General features: G+C 45.9%; 1 protein-coding gene across 1 annotated transcript in view; it reads left to right on the top strand.

The window, feature by feature from the left end:
• The first annotated feature begins 3,098 nt into the window (after positions 1-3,098).
• Positions 3,099-17,252, top strand: part of DNAH7 (dynein axonemal heavy chain 7) — a 132,973-nt gene continuing 118,819 nt past the window's right edge. The window contains exons 1-8 of the mRNA XM_056861236.1: positions 3,099-3,116; positions 7,227-7,292; positions 8,746-8,809; positions 9,522-9,669; positions 9,893-9,986; positions 10,692-10,872; positions 12,100-12,172; positions 14,105-14,230. Of these exons, the coding sequence (XP_056717214.1) occupies positions 3,099-3,116; positions 7,227-7,292; positions 8,746-8,809; positions 9,522-9,669; positions 9,893-9,986; positions 10,692-10,872; positions 12,100-12,172; positions 14,105-14,230 (770 nt within the window). The remainder of the gene's footprint in view (positions 3,117-7,226; positions 7,293-8,745; positions 8,810-9,521; positions 9,670-9,892; positions 9,987-10,691; positions 10,873-12,099; positions 12,173-14,104; positions 14,231-17,252) is intronic.

Here is a 17,252-nt window from a genome sequence, read left to right as displayed (position 1 = left end):
TTTCATTTGCATTTTTAATGTCTCTGACATCTTTAGTCCTGCCTTTCTACAGCTCTGTCAGGCTGCAAATCAGAAGACATGCTTAATCGTTTATGCACTTTCGTAGCACTTTGTGGCATAAGCGTTCGTGAGCCAGTTGGCAGATTATATACATGGTGCATGTATAGTATGGTACAAATAGAAGGGGGAGGAGAAGTTATTAAAAAGGGAGGCCACAAGTCGGCCCAGTGCTTCAAGGCATAGGTGTGGCATCGCACAGTAGAGCAAGGGTGAAAATAAAATCCAGTCCAAAGAGTCAACGATTCAGCGCGAGTGGGTGTGAACCATGCCCAACTGCTGAGGGACGAGCAAAATAAGATTAATCATGTACCTGTAGGAGGAGACATTACTTTTATGTAGTAGTCCGACGTCTCCCAGTCCCTACTGAGCCCAAACCTGAAAAGTACAAAATCTGCATATGAATTTAATGCTCAGCAGCAACCTGATGGCTAGGGATGCCAACCTCCAGGTGGTGGCTGGAGCTCTCCCGCTATTACAACTGATCTCCAGCCGATAGAGATCAGTTCACCTGGAGAAAATGGCCACTTTGGCAATTGGACTCTATGGCATTGAAGTCCCTCCCCTTCCCAAACCTAGCCCTCCTCAGGCTCCACCCTCTGGAGCTGGCGACCCTAGCTGGCAGCCATATCGGGGAAGAGAATTGAACCGTAAAGGACTCTAGCATCTTATGCTAACAATTTTTTTTAAAAGCATCCTCGGGACTAAAAGGAGAACAAAATTATGAAGTTATTGATAAGGAACAAGTGCCAGAAAAAGGAACCGCCCCTGGTAAATAGGGACAGGAGGAATGTGTTTTTAAAATGTATTATATTTTATATTCTGTTTTCAGGCAATTGTCTCCTACAGCAACGGCAATAAAGAGAAATGTGTAGGACTCTCTGGCTTTTGAAGATGGACGTTTTACTATAAGAAACAATGATGGATTTAACACTAATATTAGGCAACTGAGATAAAGATAGAAACTCCTTCATTTTTAAACAAATTGCCACTGCTAAAAATCAGAGCAGATCAACATCTCAATCCCATTTTCACCGGATGGTAATTTAACCCCACAGACATCCAAGTAGGCATTAAGAAATATATGCAGTGACCGCAGATTTTGGTATGAAGAACCACACAGCCCCTCAGTGGTTGAAGAAAATTACTGCAATTAGTAATGAGAACACAGGTTCTTCCGTGGTAGTAAAATGTTCTGCTTTTGTTCTGTTTTAGACTGTAATGAATTTGACTGCAAATGCATGGTGAATTAACAACTATTTGGGTCAGCATAGGAATCCTCAGTGAGTCAGATGGAAAATACATCCTTTCAAAAAGAATTTTATTCCAATATTGGTTTTGAGGACAATTGAGATAGTCCCCCCCACAAGTCTTTTGATATGGTTATTTTTCTAGCAGCTCAGAACTATTAGGATTCCTTCTGGCACTGTGGATCAAGGCGGGCTACTGAAAATTCGTGCCCTTTTCTTCTTTAATGGATTGAAAATAGCTACTGTCGGGTCACTCCGGGTTGGTTAGCGTAGTTTGGCCTTAAGCGCTTGCTTCCCAAGTATAAAAGAACAACTAATTTCTCTTCAGAGCCAAACAAATGGCATTCTTTAATATTTGACACCGACTTGATAAGAACGATAGAAAAATGCAGAACAAAACAAACAAACAACAGAAAAATACAGAACAAAAAAATCACACAAAACACTGGATACTGGAGAAATGTCTTTGTTTTTATTCTATATTGATTCAAAGTTTTGTGCCAGCAGGGTCGCCAAACCTCCAGATGGTGGCTGGAGATCTCCTGCTATTAAAACCTGGACCTGGCTACACATTTGTAGCAGCTTTCTTTGTGGGCTTTCCCTTGAGAGGGGTTGAAATTAAATTAAATCAAAAGAGTTTCCATTAGGAAGAACTTTCTAACAGAGCGGTTCCTTAGTGGAACAGGCTTCCTCGGGAGGTGGTGAGCTCTCCTTCCCTGGAGGTTTCGAAGCAGAGGCTAGATGGCCACCTGTCAGCAATGTTGATTCTATGACCTTAGGGAGCTCATGAGAGGGAGGGCATCTTGGGCATCTTCTGGGTATGGAGTAGGGGTCACTAAGGGTTTTGGGGGGAGGTAGTTGTGAATTTCCTGCATTGTGCAGGGGGTTGGACTAGATGACCCTGGTGGACCCTTAACAACTCTATGATTCTAAATGACATTTAAAAATCAACCCCCTTTTGTGGATAGGATAGGCAAGACCCCACAGTTTTGACATGACCCACCCACCAGTGGGTGACCCACTGAAATGTGGCCTCTGAGCCCCCTTCCCTCTAATGGGAAAAACTGCTGGGAGGGACCCAGTGGAGGGAAGTGGGGGGAGGAGGGGAGGTTGGCCTTTCTCGACCTGTCAATCACCTCCCCCTCATCCTCCCAGCCAATCAGAGCACGTGCCTGGCAGGCTGAGATTTCAACCCTTGGGGGGGGGGCTAGTCTAGCCCGGCCTGTCAATCTCCTCCCCCTCCCATCCAATTAAAGCCCAGACTGGCAGGTTGTGATTTGGTCCCTTGTAGAGGAGTTAGCCTTGCCCCCCCTGTCAATCACCTCCCCCTCATGCTCTCAGCCAATGAGAGTACAAGACTGGCAGGTTGTGATTTGAATCCTTGGCGAGATGGGGGGGGTTGGCCTATCCCGACCTGTCAATCACCTCCCCCCTCCCGGCCAACCAGAGCCCAAGACTGACAAGCTGCGACTTGAACCCTCGGAGGGTGGAGGGGGTTGGCCTATCCCGACCTGTCAATCGCCACCCTCCCAGCCAATCAGAGCCCGAGATTGGCAGGTCGTGATTTGAACTCCGTCGCCAGGCGAGGGGGGTGGTTCCAGGAAGAGTCGGGGCCGTTGCTAGGCGACGGGACTCTTCCCTGAGGGACAACACTCCCCGCCCCCCCACCGGCCTTGCAGGGAGGGAGCGGGAGACCCCGTGGCCAGTGTGTGTGTGGGGGTGTGTGTGACCGGCGCCCCTCATTCCCTGGCGGTCTACTCAGAGTAGGGGCGAGCAGCCGGCCACTCAGCCATGAGCAGCAACGACCAGGTGAGGGGGGGGGAGAGGTGCGGGGGGCAGAGAGGGGGGGCAAGGAAGGGGACCCCTCCCTCGGCTTGCAGTCCCCTTTGCCTTTGGGTTGCCAACCTCCAGGCGGGGGCGGGAGATCTCCCGGAATCACAGTGGCCGCACAGCCAACTTATCACGTGGTTCCCCCTCCCCCACTTCTCCTGGGGAAAGGGGGCCTGAGGGGGCCCTACGGGGGTCCCTCCCCTCCCCCAGGGCCGGACGTGGGGGGGGCGAGAAGGAGAGCAACCTCCACTCCTGTTCGTGCCCCCCCCGCTTTCCCCCCCCAAGGGTACCTTTTCCCTAAAGCCAACAGGTCAGGTTGCCAACCTCCAGGAGGCACGAAAGAGCAGCACTAATGACGAAGTGGAAACGGTTCAATCATCGCTTAGAACAATAAATGCATAACTCAACCCACGATTGTGTATGTGGATTTTAAAGTAAACGTGCTATATAAGTAGGGGTTGCCAAGCTCCAGGTACCTGCTGGAGCTCTCCCGCTATTACAACTGACCTCCAGCCGACAGAGGTCAGTTCATCTGGAGAAAATGGCCGCTTTGTCCGTTGGACTCTATGGCATTGAAGCCCCTCCCCTCCCCAAACCCTGCTCTCCTCTGGCTCCGCCCCCAAAATCTCCATCTGGGCTGAGAGAGTTCGGAGAGAGCTGTGACTGGCCCACGGTCACCCAGCGACCTTCATGGGGAAGAGTGGGGAATCGAACCCGGTTCTCCAGATTAGAGTCCGCTGCTCTTAACCACAACACCACACTGGCTCTCCGTGGCACCTTGAACATATGTAGCTGCCTTATCCTGAATCAGACCCCTCTTGGTCCATCAAAGTCAGTATTGTCTACTCAGACACTCCAGGGTCTCAGGCAGGGGTCTTTCACATCACCTACTTGCCTGGTCCCTTTAACTAGAGATGCTGGGGATTGAACCTGGGACCTTCTGCATGCCAAGCAGATGCTCTGCCACTGAGCCACAGCCCCTCTCCGATAAGATAGAGACCAATAAGATTTTTGGGGTATCAGCTTTCCAGAGTCAAAGCTGACGAAGGGAGCTTTGCCTCTTGACAGCTAATGCCTCGAAAAACTTGTGGGTTTCCAGAGTGCTGCGGGGCTCTAAGTAAGTTGTGAACTACCCTCTACCTACCGGAGAAAGTTGCGCGGTCACTTCTCTTGAGGTGGAACAGAGGTAAATCAGGAGCTTCTACACCGGTGAGATCTGTTAGCTCTTTTGTTTAACTCTCAGATTTAACCTTTTGAAAGAGTGTGAGCAAACCAAAAAGATTGAAACCGGGTAAGGGGATATGAGCTGATCTATAGAATCATAGAATCGTAGAGTTGGAAGGGACCACCAGGGTCATCTAGTCCAACCCTCTGTACAATGCAGGAAATTCACAACTACCTCCCCCCACACACTCCCACTGACCCATATTCCATGCCCAGAAGATGGCCAAGATGCCCTCCCTCTCATGAAGTGCCTAAGGTCATAGAATCAGCATTGCTGACAGATGGCCATCTAACCTCTTCTTATAAACCTCCAGGGAAGGAGAGCTTACCACCTCCCTAGGAAGCCTGTTCCACTGAGGAACCGCTCTAACTGTTAGAAAGTTCTTCCTAATGTCTAGCGGAAGCTCTTTTGATTTAATGTCAACCTGTTCGTTCTGGTCCGACCTTCTGGGGCAACAGAAAACAACTCTGCACCATCCTCTATATGACAGCCCTTCAAGTACTTGAAGATGGTTATCATATCAACCCTCAGTCTTCTCTTCAGGCTAAACATACCCAGTTCCTTCAACCTTTCCTCATAGGACTTGGTCTCCAGACCCCTCACCATCTTAATTGCCCTCCTCTGGACACGTTCCAGCTTGTCTACATTTTTCTTATATTGTGGTGCCCAAAACTATGATTTGGAATGAGGGGTTTATGGGGACACGCAAACAAGAAAGTATCACGTTATGGCAGCAGAGGGCATTCTTTCCCCGGGTTGGCTGTGGATATTAAAACAAGCCTTGTTATTTAAAGTTATTTTAGAATAGGCGGTGTGTATGTGTGTTCTTTTGAAGTAAAACTTTTTTTTTTTGGTATTTTGCATAAATAGGCTGGATTAACTCCCCCTCCCTCAAAATGCCTTTTTCCCCTCCTCTGACATTTACTTAAAACATTCATTCTGTTTGAGGAAGGAGCAGGTGGTGTAGCCATATTTGTTGAAGGAGACTTTAATATATTCGTCTCATTAGTGGAAAGTTGATTGCGGGATGACATCCTCCAGGAAAACAAGAATGCGGCCCGCGCACTTCAAAGTCAGGCATGTTGAAAAGGGATCTAATCCTGCTTGCAGCTGTTCGTATAATTTAAAAAAAAATAGTTTTTGAAACTTAAGCAGGCACTTTGTTCGAGGGGTGGTGTTCCTGCAACATTTGAAAGAGCCACGGAGCTTTACCTGACGGGCTTTTGAAACTGCGGGGAAGCCAGTCTATTGCATAGAGGGGCGTGGAGGGTTTCCTCCTGGGGTGAAGAAACCAGAATTCCCATTTTCTCAAAAAAATCAGGGATTACATAAATATCAAATATACAATGAGGTGTTATTAGGACCTGGAACCTCTTTTATAAAAAGCACATCCTCTGTAGTTTTATTTCAGCAAGTGTTACCTATTGGGGCAAATATCAGTTCTCAAATATCAGGAGAACCAGTGTGGTGTATTGGATAAGAGCAGTGGTTTGGAGCGATGGACTCTGATCTGGAGAACCGGGTTTGATTTCCCTCTCCTCCCCATGAGAGGTGGACTCTAATCTGGTGAACTGGATTTGTTTCCCTACTCCTTCACACGAAGCCAGCTGGGTGATCTTGGGCTAGTCACACTCTCTCAGCCTCACCTACCTCACAGGGTGTCTGTTATGGGGAGGGGAAGGGAAGGTGATTGCAAGCCGGTTTGATTCTTAAGTGGTAGAGAAAGTTGGCATATAAAAACCAACTCTTCTTCTCTCAGGGGGAGATTTTTCAGGGGGAAACCGTCTTCCCAGCACCATAGTCCTGATCCGTATTCCCCCGCTGCTGCAGCAGCTATAAAAGGGGAATATAAATAAGATGGGAGATGTACTCTCAAATATCCAGCATCTTGTCTAGCTGCCTTCCAGTCTAGTAATCCTGTTTAGGACTGCATTGTTGTGAAAAGTCTTTTTGACCTGCTTCTTGGGTTGCCAGATTCAGGTTGGGAAACCGGAGTGTAGGTAGGACAGGGACCTCAGGGGTGCAAAGCCACAGAGTCCACCCTCCAAAGCATTCATTTGCTCTAGGGAAGCTGATCTCTATAGTCTGGAGATGAGCTATAATTCTGGGAGATCCCCAAGTGCCATCTGGAGACAGGCATCCATACCTGGTTCAGAGAGATTTTTGTGGAGTTGTGGGCTGCATGACAGGCAAATGACATCAGCAGGTGTGACTGGATCAGGTGTGATATGCAGAGAGGTAGTAGGCATGGAGAAATCCGCATTGGTAATGAGACAGGAATCCCAGGTCCCTATTCAGTCCTGGAGAATGCATTGTCTTGTGCTATATGATTAGTTGTAATTCAGCAGTCTCTCGTTCTAATCGCCCTTTGAAATCACCTCTTTTTCTAATCACCCTTGGTTTTGGAAATTTCATCTTTATTTCAAATGCTGTACCTGCTAAATCGTTTCGAGGAGTCATGGTTTGGTTTGATGGTATGTCATTGGTTCTTTCTTCAGCCGATTGCTTCAAAATGGTCAGAAAGGTCAGTGACTCTCTCCTGGATAACAGAATGTTCCCAGGATGGGGTTGTCTTCTCTTAAACTGCAGAGAGTTTTCACTGGACTGAAAATGCATATCTTGCTGACACCCATTCATTTAAGTGATGCCTTTTCAGGAGCACTTTTGCCCTTTGAGTGAATTTGCATCTTCCAAAATCTCAGCTGAAGAAAGCAGAAGAAATGTGTAACCCTATGCCATGACTGAGTAGAGAGAAGGAAAATGGAAACTTAGAAAGCACAGCTATTGAAGGATGGTTTGAAGGTTCATGTTAAAAATGCCAGTGCTCACGACTTATTTGGCCTCTTGTTTTCTTTTCCTCCCAGCCCAAGCCACCTGCCAAAGGAAAGATAGAGAAGACTGTAACCAAATTTTTGCCACAGTTGGATAAGGTAATGCATGTGTGTATATATATTTTTTTCTTTGCCATTGGTCTTGACTCTTTCAAAAACCTCAAAGCAGAGACCGGAAGAAAACACTTTGGAGCGTTCAACAGCAGGGAAGTCTGTGTGGAGAAAACAGTGACGAACAGGAGGTGGACAGCAACGCATGCATATTATTTCCTAGATATCCAGCGTGGTGTGGTGGTTGAGAGCAGTGGTCTCTATTCTGGACAACCAGGTTTGATTCCCCACTCCTCCACATGAGCTGCGGACTCTAATCTGGAGAACTGGGTTTGCTTCCCCACTCCTCCACATGAAGCCAGCTGGGCGACCTTGGGCTATTCACAGTTCTCTCCGAACTCTCTCAGCCCCACCTACCTCACAAGGTGTTTGTTGTGGGGAGAGGAAGGGAAGGTGATTGTAAGCCTGTTTGAGACTCCTTAAAGGTAGATAAAATCAGGGTATAAAAAACAACTCCTCTTTTTCTAATTAATAAAACCTCTTACATAATGAAAGTTACTTGGTGCAGTGCTGCCTCTCCCAACTCGCCCTCTTCTCCCTGCTGGCCTTGTGACCCACCTGTGGGAGAGTGGCCGCCCACGACCCACACTTTGAGAACTGCTGCCTTGCTACCAGCACAAATAGATTGTTGGATTGGGAGAAATCTGCCTTCCCCCCGTTCTAGCAAGAGACCTCTGTGCAAATGCGCATCCTTCCCTGCATTGATCTGAGCTCCCTGCATTCACATGTGCGTTACGGTGCTCGTTTCAGCCTTTGGGGCCAAATCACATGTCATTGGTTTAAAGAGCTGGTTCTGGGTTCCCCCGGATCCAACTCATGTTCCACACAGCAACTGTGGGGAATGGCTTCTAAAAAAACAAAGCATTTCTGGGGCTGTGGTAGAGCACAGAAGAAGAGTAGGTTTTTATACCCTGATTTTCTCTACCACTTAAGGAAGCATCAAACTAGCTTACAATCACCTTCCTCTCCCCACAACAGACACCTTCGGAGGTAGGTGGGGCTGAGAGAGTGTGACTAGCCCAAGGTCACCCAGCTGACTTCATGTGTAGGAGTGGGGAAACCAACCTGGTTCACCAGATTAGCCTCCGCTGCTCATGTGGAGGAGCGAGGAATCAAACCCGGTTTTCCGGATCAGAGTCCATCTCTCCAAACCACCGCTCTTAACCACTACAACATGCTGGCTCTCTAGTATAGGTATGCATCATGACTATCATTTTTACTATTTGAAGGGCTCTGCTTGCTCTGTTTTCCAAGTGCTTACTAGTTTTATTTCGAGCCATCGTTCCTTTATTTCGCTTATTTATATGTTTTTAGGATGTGTCAGAAAGGTGGGAATGGTTAACACCATTGCAAGTTGCGGTAATTTCTCACAAAACTTAAAAATAAAATCTTTCAGATAAACTGTAGACCGCAATGGCATCAAGCTCCCCCCACGTTCCAGTTGCGAGACGATAAAGACGTTTCAGTTCCAGAGGAGTTTATGATAAAAAATGAGCTAACACCCGGTAAGAATCAAAATGAACATTTGGGTGGAACTGGAAATGGGTTGAAAAGTGTCTCTGGATATGGATGACTCTGGACATCAGTCTTCTGGCTCTTGCTGTCAGATTTTTACGGTTAAGTAAATGTGCGGGTGTCATCAGGTACAGTGGTTTTGTTAAATGTTTATGTTGTGGGTTTTTCCAAAGGGAGGTTTTTACCCCTAGATTATGTTTGGTGGGGGTTACGGTTAGCGCCATGCCCTGCAAATAGATTATGGCCGACTTTGCACACTGTATAGAAGAAATAGACGAATGCAAAGAAACGATGACACTCTGTGGCTGAGAGAGCTCCCCGCTGAACATAAGGCATCAGAAGGCTTCCGTGAACAGGACGGTTCATACATATTGATTGCACTGTGCAAAGAAAGAAAGAAAGAAAGAAAGAAAGAAAGAAAGAAAGAAAGAAAGAAAGAAAGAAAGAAAGAAAGAAAGAAAACAAGCGGGTGAGGAGGAACTCTTAAATGAGGCAGCTCCTGTTCAAAATGCTGGAAGGGTGTGTTTTTGAATTGTGCAGCACTATATATTTTGTCAGAATCAGATGTTTGGAACAAACAAAAAGTCTTCCAGGGCTAAACGGCGCAATATGTTGGCCCCCATCACAAACACTTGTAAATAGCGACCTCTACTTTGGCTCTGAGCCTCTCCTGCACGAAACCTGTCCTTTTCTTCCCCCAAGGAGAATATCTGAGCCAGAGGCCCAAGAAACGGAAGATGCCCGAGTCGACGTGTAGTGATGCAACCGCAGGACCATCAGCTTCTAAAGGAAGAAGCAGTGGGAAGAAGGACCGGGAAAACTTCCGAAATGCACTGGTGAACATCATCTTGTGAGTTTTCTTTTTGCAGTTACTTTCCTCTTTTCAGAAGTAAAAAATCCGGTCTTTTTAAGAAGGGTCCCTAGCAAACAGGGCTGTTGCTCAGTGCAGAAGGAGGCTGAGCTAATTTCGCTTACCACAGGCTGACTGAAAGATGTCTGCAGTCCAGCATCCCTTTTCCAAATCGCTGTTTGAATTCCATCGATTTAAAATTATCATTTATTTGTTTTGTTAGGCAACCGTCACCTTCTCAGGAAGCGCGCATTTCCTGCGACGAATCGCTGCCTGGCCCGTCAGCATCCTCTGCGCCAATTGAGAAAGACATTTTGGTAAATAAGATGCCGACTCCTTCATTTGAATGCCTGTCAAGCAAGAGGCAGGAGGGGAGGGGAGTGATCCTGAAATACCAGCAGTGTACAAATTGGCAGCTGTAGCCTGAGTGAAGTTTTGCAGTGCCATTCGAGGCTGTCAATTTGTAGAAGTCAGCAAGCAAGGGAATGGGGAAATTCTGCTCCCGGTGTGCTGTGTGAATCAAGACCTGTTTCAGTCAGCTCGGCCAGAAAACTTTGCATTCTCTGAGATACTTTTTGGCAGGGAAATCTTATGCAGCCGTCAGAACCAGAAGTCTTGTTTTATTATATGGCCAAAGCATCGTGTAGCCTACATGGTGTAGTGGTTAAGAGCAGTGGACTCTAATCTGGATTACCGGTTTTGATTCCTCACTCCTCCAGAGGAGCGATGGACTCTAATTTGGTGAGCCGGGCTTGATTCCCCATTCCTCCACATGAGTGGCTGACTAATCTGGAGAACCGGGTTTGATTCCCCACTCCTCCACATGAAGCCAGCTGGGTAACCTTGGGCTAGTCACAGTTCTCTCCGATCTCTCTCAGTCTCACCTACCTCACAAGGTTCCTGTTGTTGGGAGAGGAAGGGATTATGATTATAAACCGGTTTGAGACTCCTTAAAGGTAGAGAAAATCAGGGTGTAAAAACTAACTCTTCTTCTCAAGTTGTGTGATGTTCTGATTATGCAGAAATACTATTACTACATTCGCCACGGCATTGATACGGAACACGTGGCCCCGATGGAAGACTCGTGGCTGGAACACGTCTTGGCCCTGGTGCCCCAGCACCTGAAAGTGCTCAGTGAAAGTATTTATGTGCTGTCTGATGAAATGAGAGAGGACTATCTTCTCAGTGTAAAGAAAGCAATAGGTAAGCCTATTCGTAACTGAGTGCCATTGGAGAGGGATGGTAATTTGGTGCCCTCATTCCTTAGGGTGGCAACAGGTGGTGAAGGGGACATCAGGGCTGCCCTTGCTGCACCGTGCAAGCATGTGGCTACTGTGAAAATAGTAGTACCTGGCGTGCAAGCAGATGACAATAGCGTTGCCACACCTGTGCCTAGCAACCCTGGAAGGATTTGGGACAGGGCATGGGGAGTGTTGCATGATGTGGTGATGTTACTTCCGGGAAGACCCGGAAAGCATGATGCGTTGCTGATGTCACCACATTGCACACTGCTCTAGGAATTCCCCACATTTCTATGGTAAAAGCCATGTGTGCGTGTGAAGTGCCTTCAAGCCGCAGCCGACTTATGGCGGCCCTGTAGGATTTTCAAGGCAGGAGACGTTCGGAGGTGGTTTTGCCATCGCCTGCCCAGCATAAAAACATAGAGCTCAAAAACACACCATCGACAGCTTAAAATAGCAGTTTCAAGACCGAAATAGTGATTTTTAAAAAAATCAATTCCTAGTTTAGAAGGTTGTGTAAAAAGATGTGTTTTAGCCTGGCACCTAGAAGAAAGTAAAGTAGACACCCAGCAAGCCGCAAGGGGGGGAGGGTGTTTCAGAGGTGAGGGGCCACCACAGAAAATGCCGTCTGTAGTCACTACCTACCCCGCCTCTGAAGGGGGGGGCACAGATAGCAGTGTTAGGGAGGCAGATCTTAACTGGTGGGCTGGACAAAGTGGGGGGGGGGGGAGGCGGACCTTCAGGTACCCTGGACCGCAAGCCAGGGGTAACCTTGCTCTCAGCATTTTTTTCTGATTTCTTTTTCAGCTGCTTGTAATTCTTTTGACATTTCAGCCTTTTATCCCATTCGGTTGTTTTTGTTTTCCAGAGTGTTCTTATCTGGTTTATGTTATTTATAGTCTACCTTTCTCACCAACAAGGGTGCTTTCACACATGCTGAATAATTCACTTTCAATCCACTTTCAATGCACTTTAACGATCACTTGCAAGTGGAGTTTGCCGTTTCACACAGTAAAATTCCAGCTGCAAAGTGCATTGAAAGTGGATTGAAAGTGCATTATTCGGCACGTGTGAAAGCCTCAAGGCGGACCGTAAATGGTTTTTCTTACATTGGTCTTGTTTCTTTGTTTTGCTGAATTCATTTGTGTTCCGGTTTCTCCTCCCCCCCCCCCTCAATGCCTTCTTTCAGTTGACTTTGTTTTAAGAGATCCCAGGGAAAAAGAGGAGGGCAAGAAGCCAATTCTCCTGCCTCATCGTCAAGAGTAAGAAAACCCTTCTTTAAAGACATTGACTAGAAAGCATACTAGGCATAATATATTTTCTGAGGGCAGCCATGTCAGTCTGCAGTGGAACAGCTAGGTTCAAATCCAGTAGCACCTTAGAGACCAAGAAGATTTTTGGGCTAGGTCTAAAACTACTGGACTCGACTCTAAAACATCTTGCATCACCCACAAATGAACACGAGGACTTTGTACCATGGAATTCGCATCATTACGCTTCCAAACTATGCCAACAGCTTTATTGGCAGGGGGCTACTCTCGAACACCAAGGGATCAATGTATCTGTATTTGTGGATCCTCAACTCTGGAGGACTTGCCTCATTACATCCTATTTTGCCCACTGTATGCAGGCCCCAGGGCTAAATTTTTGACAGGTATATTATCAATACACAATCGGATGCAGAGAAAATTATGTTTCTGTTATCAGATATTGATGCATGTGCATCATATAGAGTCTCTTTGTTTGCTCTTGCAGCAAAGAAAATAAGGTCTAACGTGGAATCGAAATAAATCGAAAATACTTTTCTTTTAAATTGAAATGTTTTAGTATGCGAAGTGATAAAGTTTATTGTTTGTGGCCAAAGGCCATGACAATCTATCATACAAACAATTAAAATAACGTTTAAAATAACATAAAATAACATTGACATAACTTTAAAACAGTCTGAGCCCCAAGAAGCTAGTAATTAAGGTTGTTAAGTTCTCTGATTAGAAAACAGCTTTAGCTCAGATTTTCTTGGCTGCTAAAGCAAATAGTGAAACTTTGTAGGAAACATCAGGATTGGTGTCTGATAGGAGAAAGAGCAGCTTCTCTGGATCTGGAAAATGATTTAGGCCCTTTAGAAACACTCCGAGAAATTTAGATCTGGGCTCTGTGTAAAGAGGGCAGAATAAGGTGTAATGAATTAGGTCCTCTGGAGCTGCTCCACAAATACATAGGCAAGAGGCCTGTGGTGTTCGGGAGTAACGTCCAGCTATCCAAACCATTGGCATGGTTTGGAAATGTTTTAGTATATCCCTTTATCTACTTAATATTTTACTTGTAACATGAAACCAGGCCCTTTATAAGAAACTTACATCCTCAGAGTAGAACTGCCCGGGTGTCCCTCTGGGAGGTAGAGATGAACGCTCAGTTTTTGGGCACTGCTGTTGCCTTGTAGTGCATTTGGCATTATGTGTACTCGACTGAGTGATGCTGGAGGAGGAGATGTTAACAAACAGCCTTGTACTCCATAGGAATCCTCTGCCCATGTGTGGAGGGACAGGTAGTGCTTACTGGTACATTTTTGTATCCCTTATCCGGACATCCAATATCCGATCTGAACCGAAAACCAGACTTTTGGAGCCAGCATGCAGGCGTTACTCAGCAGCGCCACTGATGGTTCAATGTACACAAATTATTAAAAAAAATTGTTTAAAATTACATTCAGGCTATGTGTATAAAATATATATAACACATAAATGAATTTCGTGTTTAGACTTGGATCCCATCCCCAAGATATCTCATTATGTACATGCAAAAATCCCAAAATACTGAAAGATCCGAAATACGAACCACTTCTGGTCCCAAGCAGTCCTGATAAGGGATACTCAGCCTGTATTTGATGAAGTCCATTTCATGCCTCTTGCACATTGAAAATCCTACAGTATCTCTAGCTGGTTAATTAACTGTCTAAATCATACGCATATGGCTAATTAATTTGATAAGGCCTGGGAATGCCCAAGGGGTTTGGGTCTAGTGAAGAAGTGCCAAAACGTAGAAGAAAAATCCCCCCCAATTTAATTGTGATGTGTTTTGCTAAGAGAGTGTTTTTAAGTTGTGACAAGTTAGTGAAAGCAGTTTTACAAACTCAGTATTAGGAAGTAATTATATCAGTGCTCTGGGGATGTCAGCATTACCCGTTTCTTTTTTAGAATGGAAGTTGTGCCAAAACCGTGGAACAAGTCCTTCCTGGCAGCACGCAACTATATAAGCGAAAATTTGCATGCAATAAATCCGACCATGTTGGCTGTTCTGGACCTGTGGCAGACATCTTTTAAGTAAGGGACACTTTGAACACGTATTTCTGTGACAGACAGTGTGCAGCGTATCCGTAAAGGTTTGCCCTCTTCTGTTCGTTGCCCTTCATACTTGGACCTCTGTCTCGGAATCCTCACTCAGTCACAAAGCTCACTGTGTTTCCTTGGGCTACTACTCAAGGGCTGATTCACAGGTTACGAAGTTCTCGTGACAGACATATGACTGCTGTAAGGTCTTTGAGTGAGGTCAGGGGTCCCCGAACTTTTGGATCCTGCGGGTACTTTTGGAGCTCTGACACAGGGCAGTGGGGCACAATCCCAAAATGGCTGCCACAGGAGGTGGAGCCAATCCCAGAATGGCTGCCACAGGAGGTGGTGCCGACCACAAAATGCTAAGGAGCAAGGTTATAGACACACGAGGGATTGTTCTTTCCAAAGTTTCTGTATGTTCATTATTTCCTGTTAAGTAGTAAGCAAGCGCAGCATGGAAAGGGTTATGCTAGAGCTCCTGCATATGTTATTCCCTCCCCTACTTTATATGGTGTTTTTATATAGAGAACATGAAAAAGGTGACTCTTCCTACCTATCATCTGAAGTGTTACAACTAGTTCTCTGACTTCAAGATGCTAATAATCTAACGTTTTAATCACTTATATGATATTTATGATTTGAATTGTAATTCTGTGTTGTTAGCTGCCCTGAGCCTGGCTTTAGCATGATTATGCATACTTTTCCTGACCATCAGAGGTCGCCTCGCTCTCCACGCGTGTTTCCACGTGTTTTCCAGATTTTCACTAAAACGACATCTGGAAAACACGGGCAAAATGCGCAGGGAGAGCAAGGCGACCTCTGACGGGAAAGGCATGCCTAATCAAAAAGAAGCCCCGAAGCAGCTGGGGTGACTGAGAGGGAAACAGCCCTGCATAAGTGGCCTATTGCACATTTGCTCTTGCATCGTATAAAGCAGTGGTTCCCAAACTGTGCTCCACGGAGCACTTGGTGCTCCTCGAAGCATCTCCTAGGGCTCCGTGAAGGGATTGGAAAGAAAAATACTACTGTCATTCTGTTTAGTAATATAGGTGCTGGGTGAAAATTAGTGCTCTGTGATGAATTTCTCTCCTGAAAAGTGCTCCATGACTCAAATAGTTTGGGAACCACTGGTATAAAGAGTTCGCCCCTCCTTGGGTCCATTTAGGAAGATTTCGTGCTTTAAAACATTTTAAGTGACATGAACCCAACTGGTGTTGACCATCCCAGATCCTCAGGGGAGGGTGAGATAGAAAACCGCTTATCCTTCAAAAGTGTCATTACATACCTTTGCATGGAATGTGAAGTTTGCCTCCCCGGTTTGAAATTGCTACACTTGTGGATATTGTCGGAGCAAGTGGATAATGAAATGAGCAAGGCACCTGAATGAATGCTGACGCCTAACTCAAGGTGTACGTTTTAAAAAATCCCCTCATGCCGTTCTTTCGGTCCACTTTGCTGGGGTGAACAGGGAAGAAGAAGAAGAAGCAGCGCTGGTTTTTATATGCCGACTTTCTCTACCACTTAAGGGAGACTCAAACCGGCTTATAATCGCCTTCCCTTCCCCTCCCCACAACAGACACCCTGTGAGGTAGGTGGGGCTGGGAGAGCTCTAAGAGAGCTGTGACTGGCCCAAGGTCACCCAGCTGGCTTCGTGTGGAGAAGCGGGGAAACCAATCCAGTTCACCAGATTAGCCTCCGCCGCTCATGTGGAGGAGTGGGGAATCAAACATGGTTCTCCAGATCAGAGTCCACCGCTCCAAACCACCAGAGCTAAACACTACACTACTCTGGGTGTACTTATAGACTCAAAACCGGCAGATCCTGTGCTGCAAATCAGAGCGGTCTCATCCCATGGTGTTAAGTAGTCAGGCACAAACCGTTTGATTTTGAATGCAGGCAAACAATAAAAGCATTTTTTAAAAAATAATCTGAAAGAACTAAGAAGAGATTAATAGCTGGAAATGTTTGCCCTGGGCAGTTGGTATGAAGGCAAAGAAGGCAAAATGTACTTAGCTTGTTCTGTCGAGACAATGCCTCATTCTGACAGCAAGAGCCCTGAAGGAACTAATTGTTGTCAGAGGACATTATCTTTAAAATATTTCCCGAGTTTTGCCTGATAAGAACAAGTTTTTGGTTCCTGATAGAGCAGAACTATTAAACATCACCATCTCTGGCTTAGATCACCTTTTGAGCTAATTTCCAAATGGGATCTTTTCACTCCCTGAAGCTCAGTTATTAGTAAACATATTTTGTGACTAAAGAAAAGTGAGAAAGACAATTTTTTTGAAAGAAGATTTCCTTTGTCATGTAGGGTTGCCAGGTCCCTTTTCGCCACCAGCGGGAGGATTTTTGGGCGGAGCCTGAGGAGGGCGGGGTTTGGGAAGGGGAGGGACTTCCATGCCATAGACTCCAGTTGCCAAAGCGGGCATTTTCTCCAGATGAACTGATTTCTATCGGCTGGAGATCAGTTGTAATAGCGGGAGATCTTCAGCTAGTACCTGGAGGTTGGCAACCGTATTGTCATGGTTAGTTTTGTTCTCTTAAGTCCCCAGAAAGCTCCATCCAATGGGGAAGTTTTAATTGAGTTGTACTTCCTTTGTATAACAACAAGACCTAACAAGAGATGGATTGACTCAATAAAGAAAGCCACGGCCTTCAATTTGCAGGATCTGAGCAAGGCTGTCAAAGATAGGACATTTTGGAGGACTTTCATTCATATGGTCACCATGAGTCGGAAGCGACTTGACGGCACTTAACACACACACACACACACACACACACACACACACACTTCCTTTGTTAGGGTAGAGAATTACCTGGAAGTTCATCAGATGGTCTAATAAATTATTAGTTGAAATGCCAGCTAGGCCAGGAGCTAAATTCCATTTAATAACGTACAGCTAATTTTCTTTTGAAAATACTGGCTCTGATTAATATCATTTCTCAGAAACAAAATGGCCCCAAGTAAGAGTCAAGATCCAGTGGGTTTATTCACAAGCTTTCCCTGCTCCAC

The sequence above is a fragment of the Euleptes europaea genome, chromosome 15 (assembly GCF_029931775.1).
Source record: "Euleptes europaea isolate rEulEur1 chromosome 15, rEulEur1.hap1, whole genome shotgun sequence".
Taxonomy (NCBI): Eukaryota; Metazoa; Chordata; class Lepidosauria; order Squamata; family Sphaerodactylidae; genus Euleptes; species Euleptes europaea.
The sequence above is the reverse complement of the archived record's forward strand: the minus strand, read 5'-3'. Positions and strand labels throughout refer to the sequence as shown.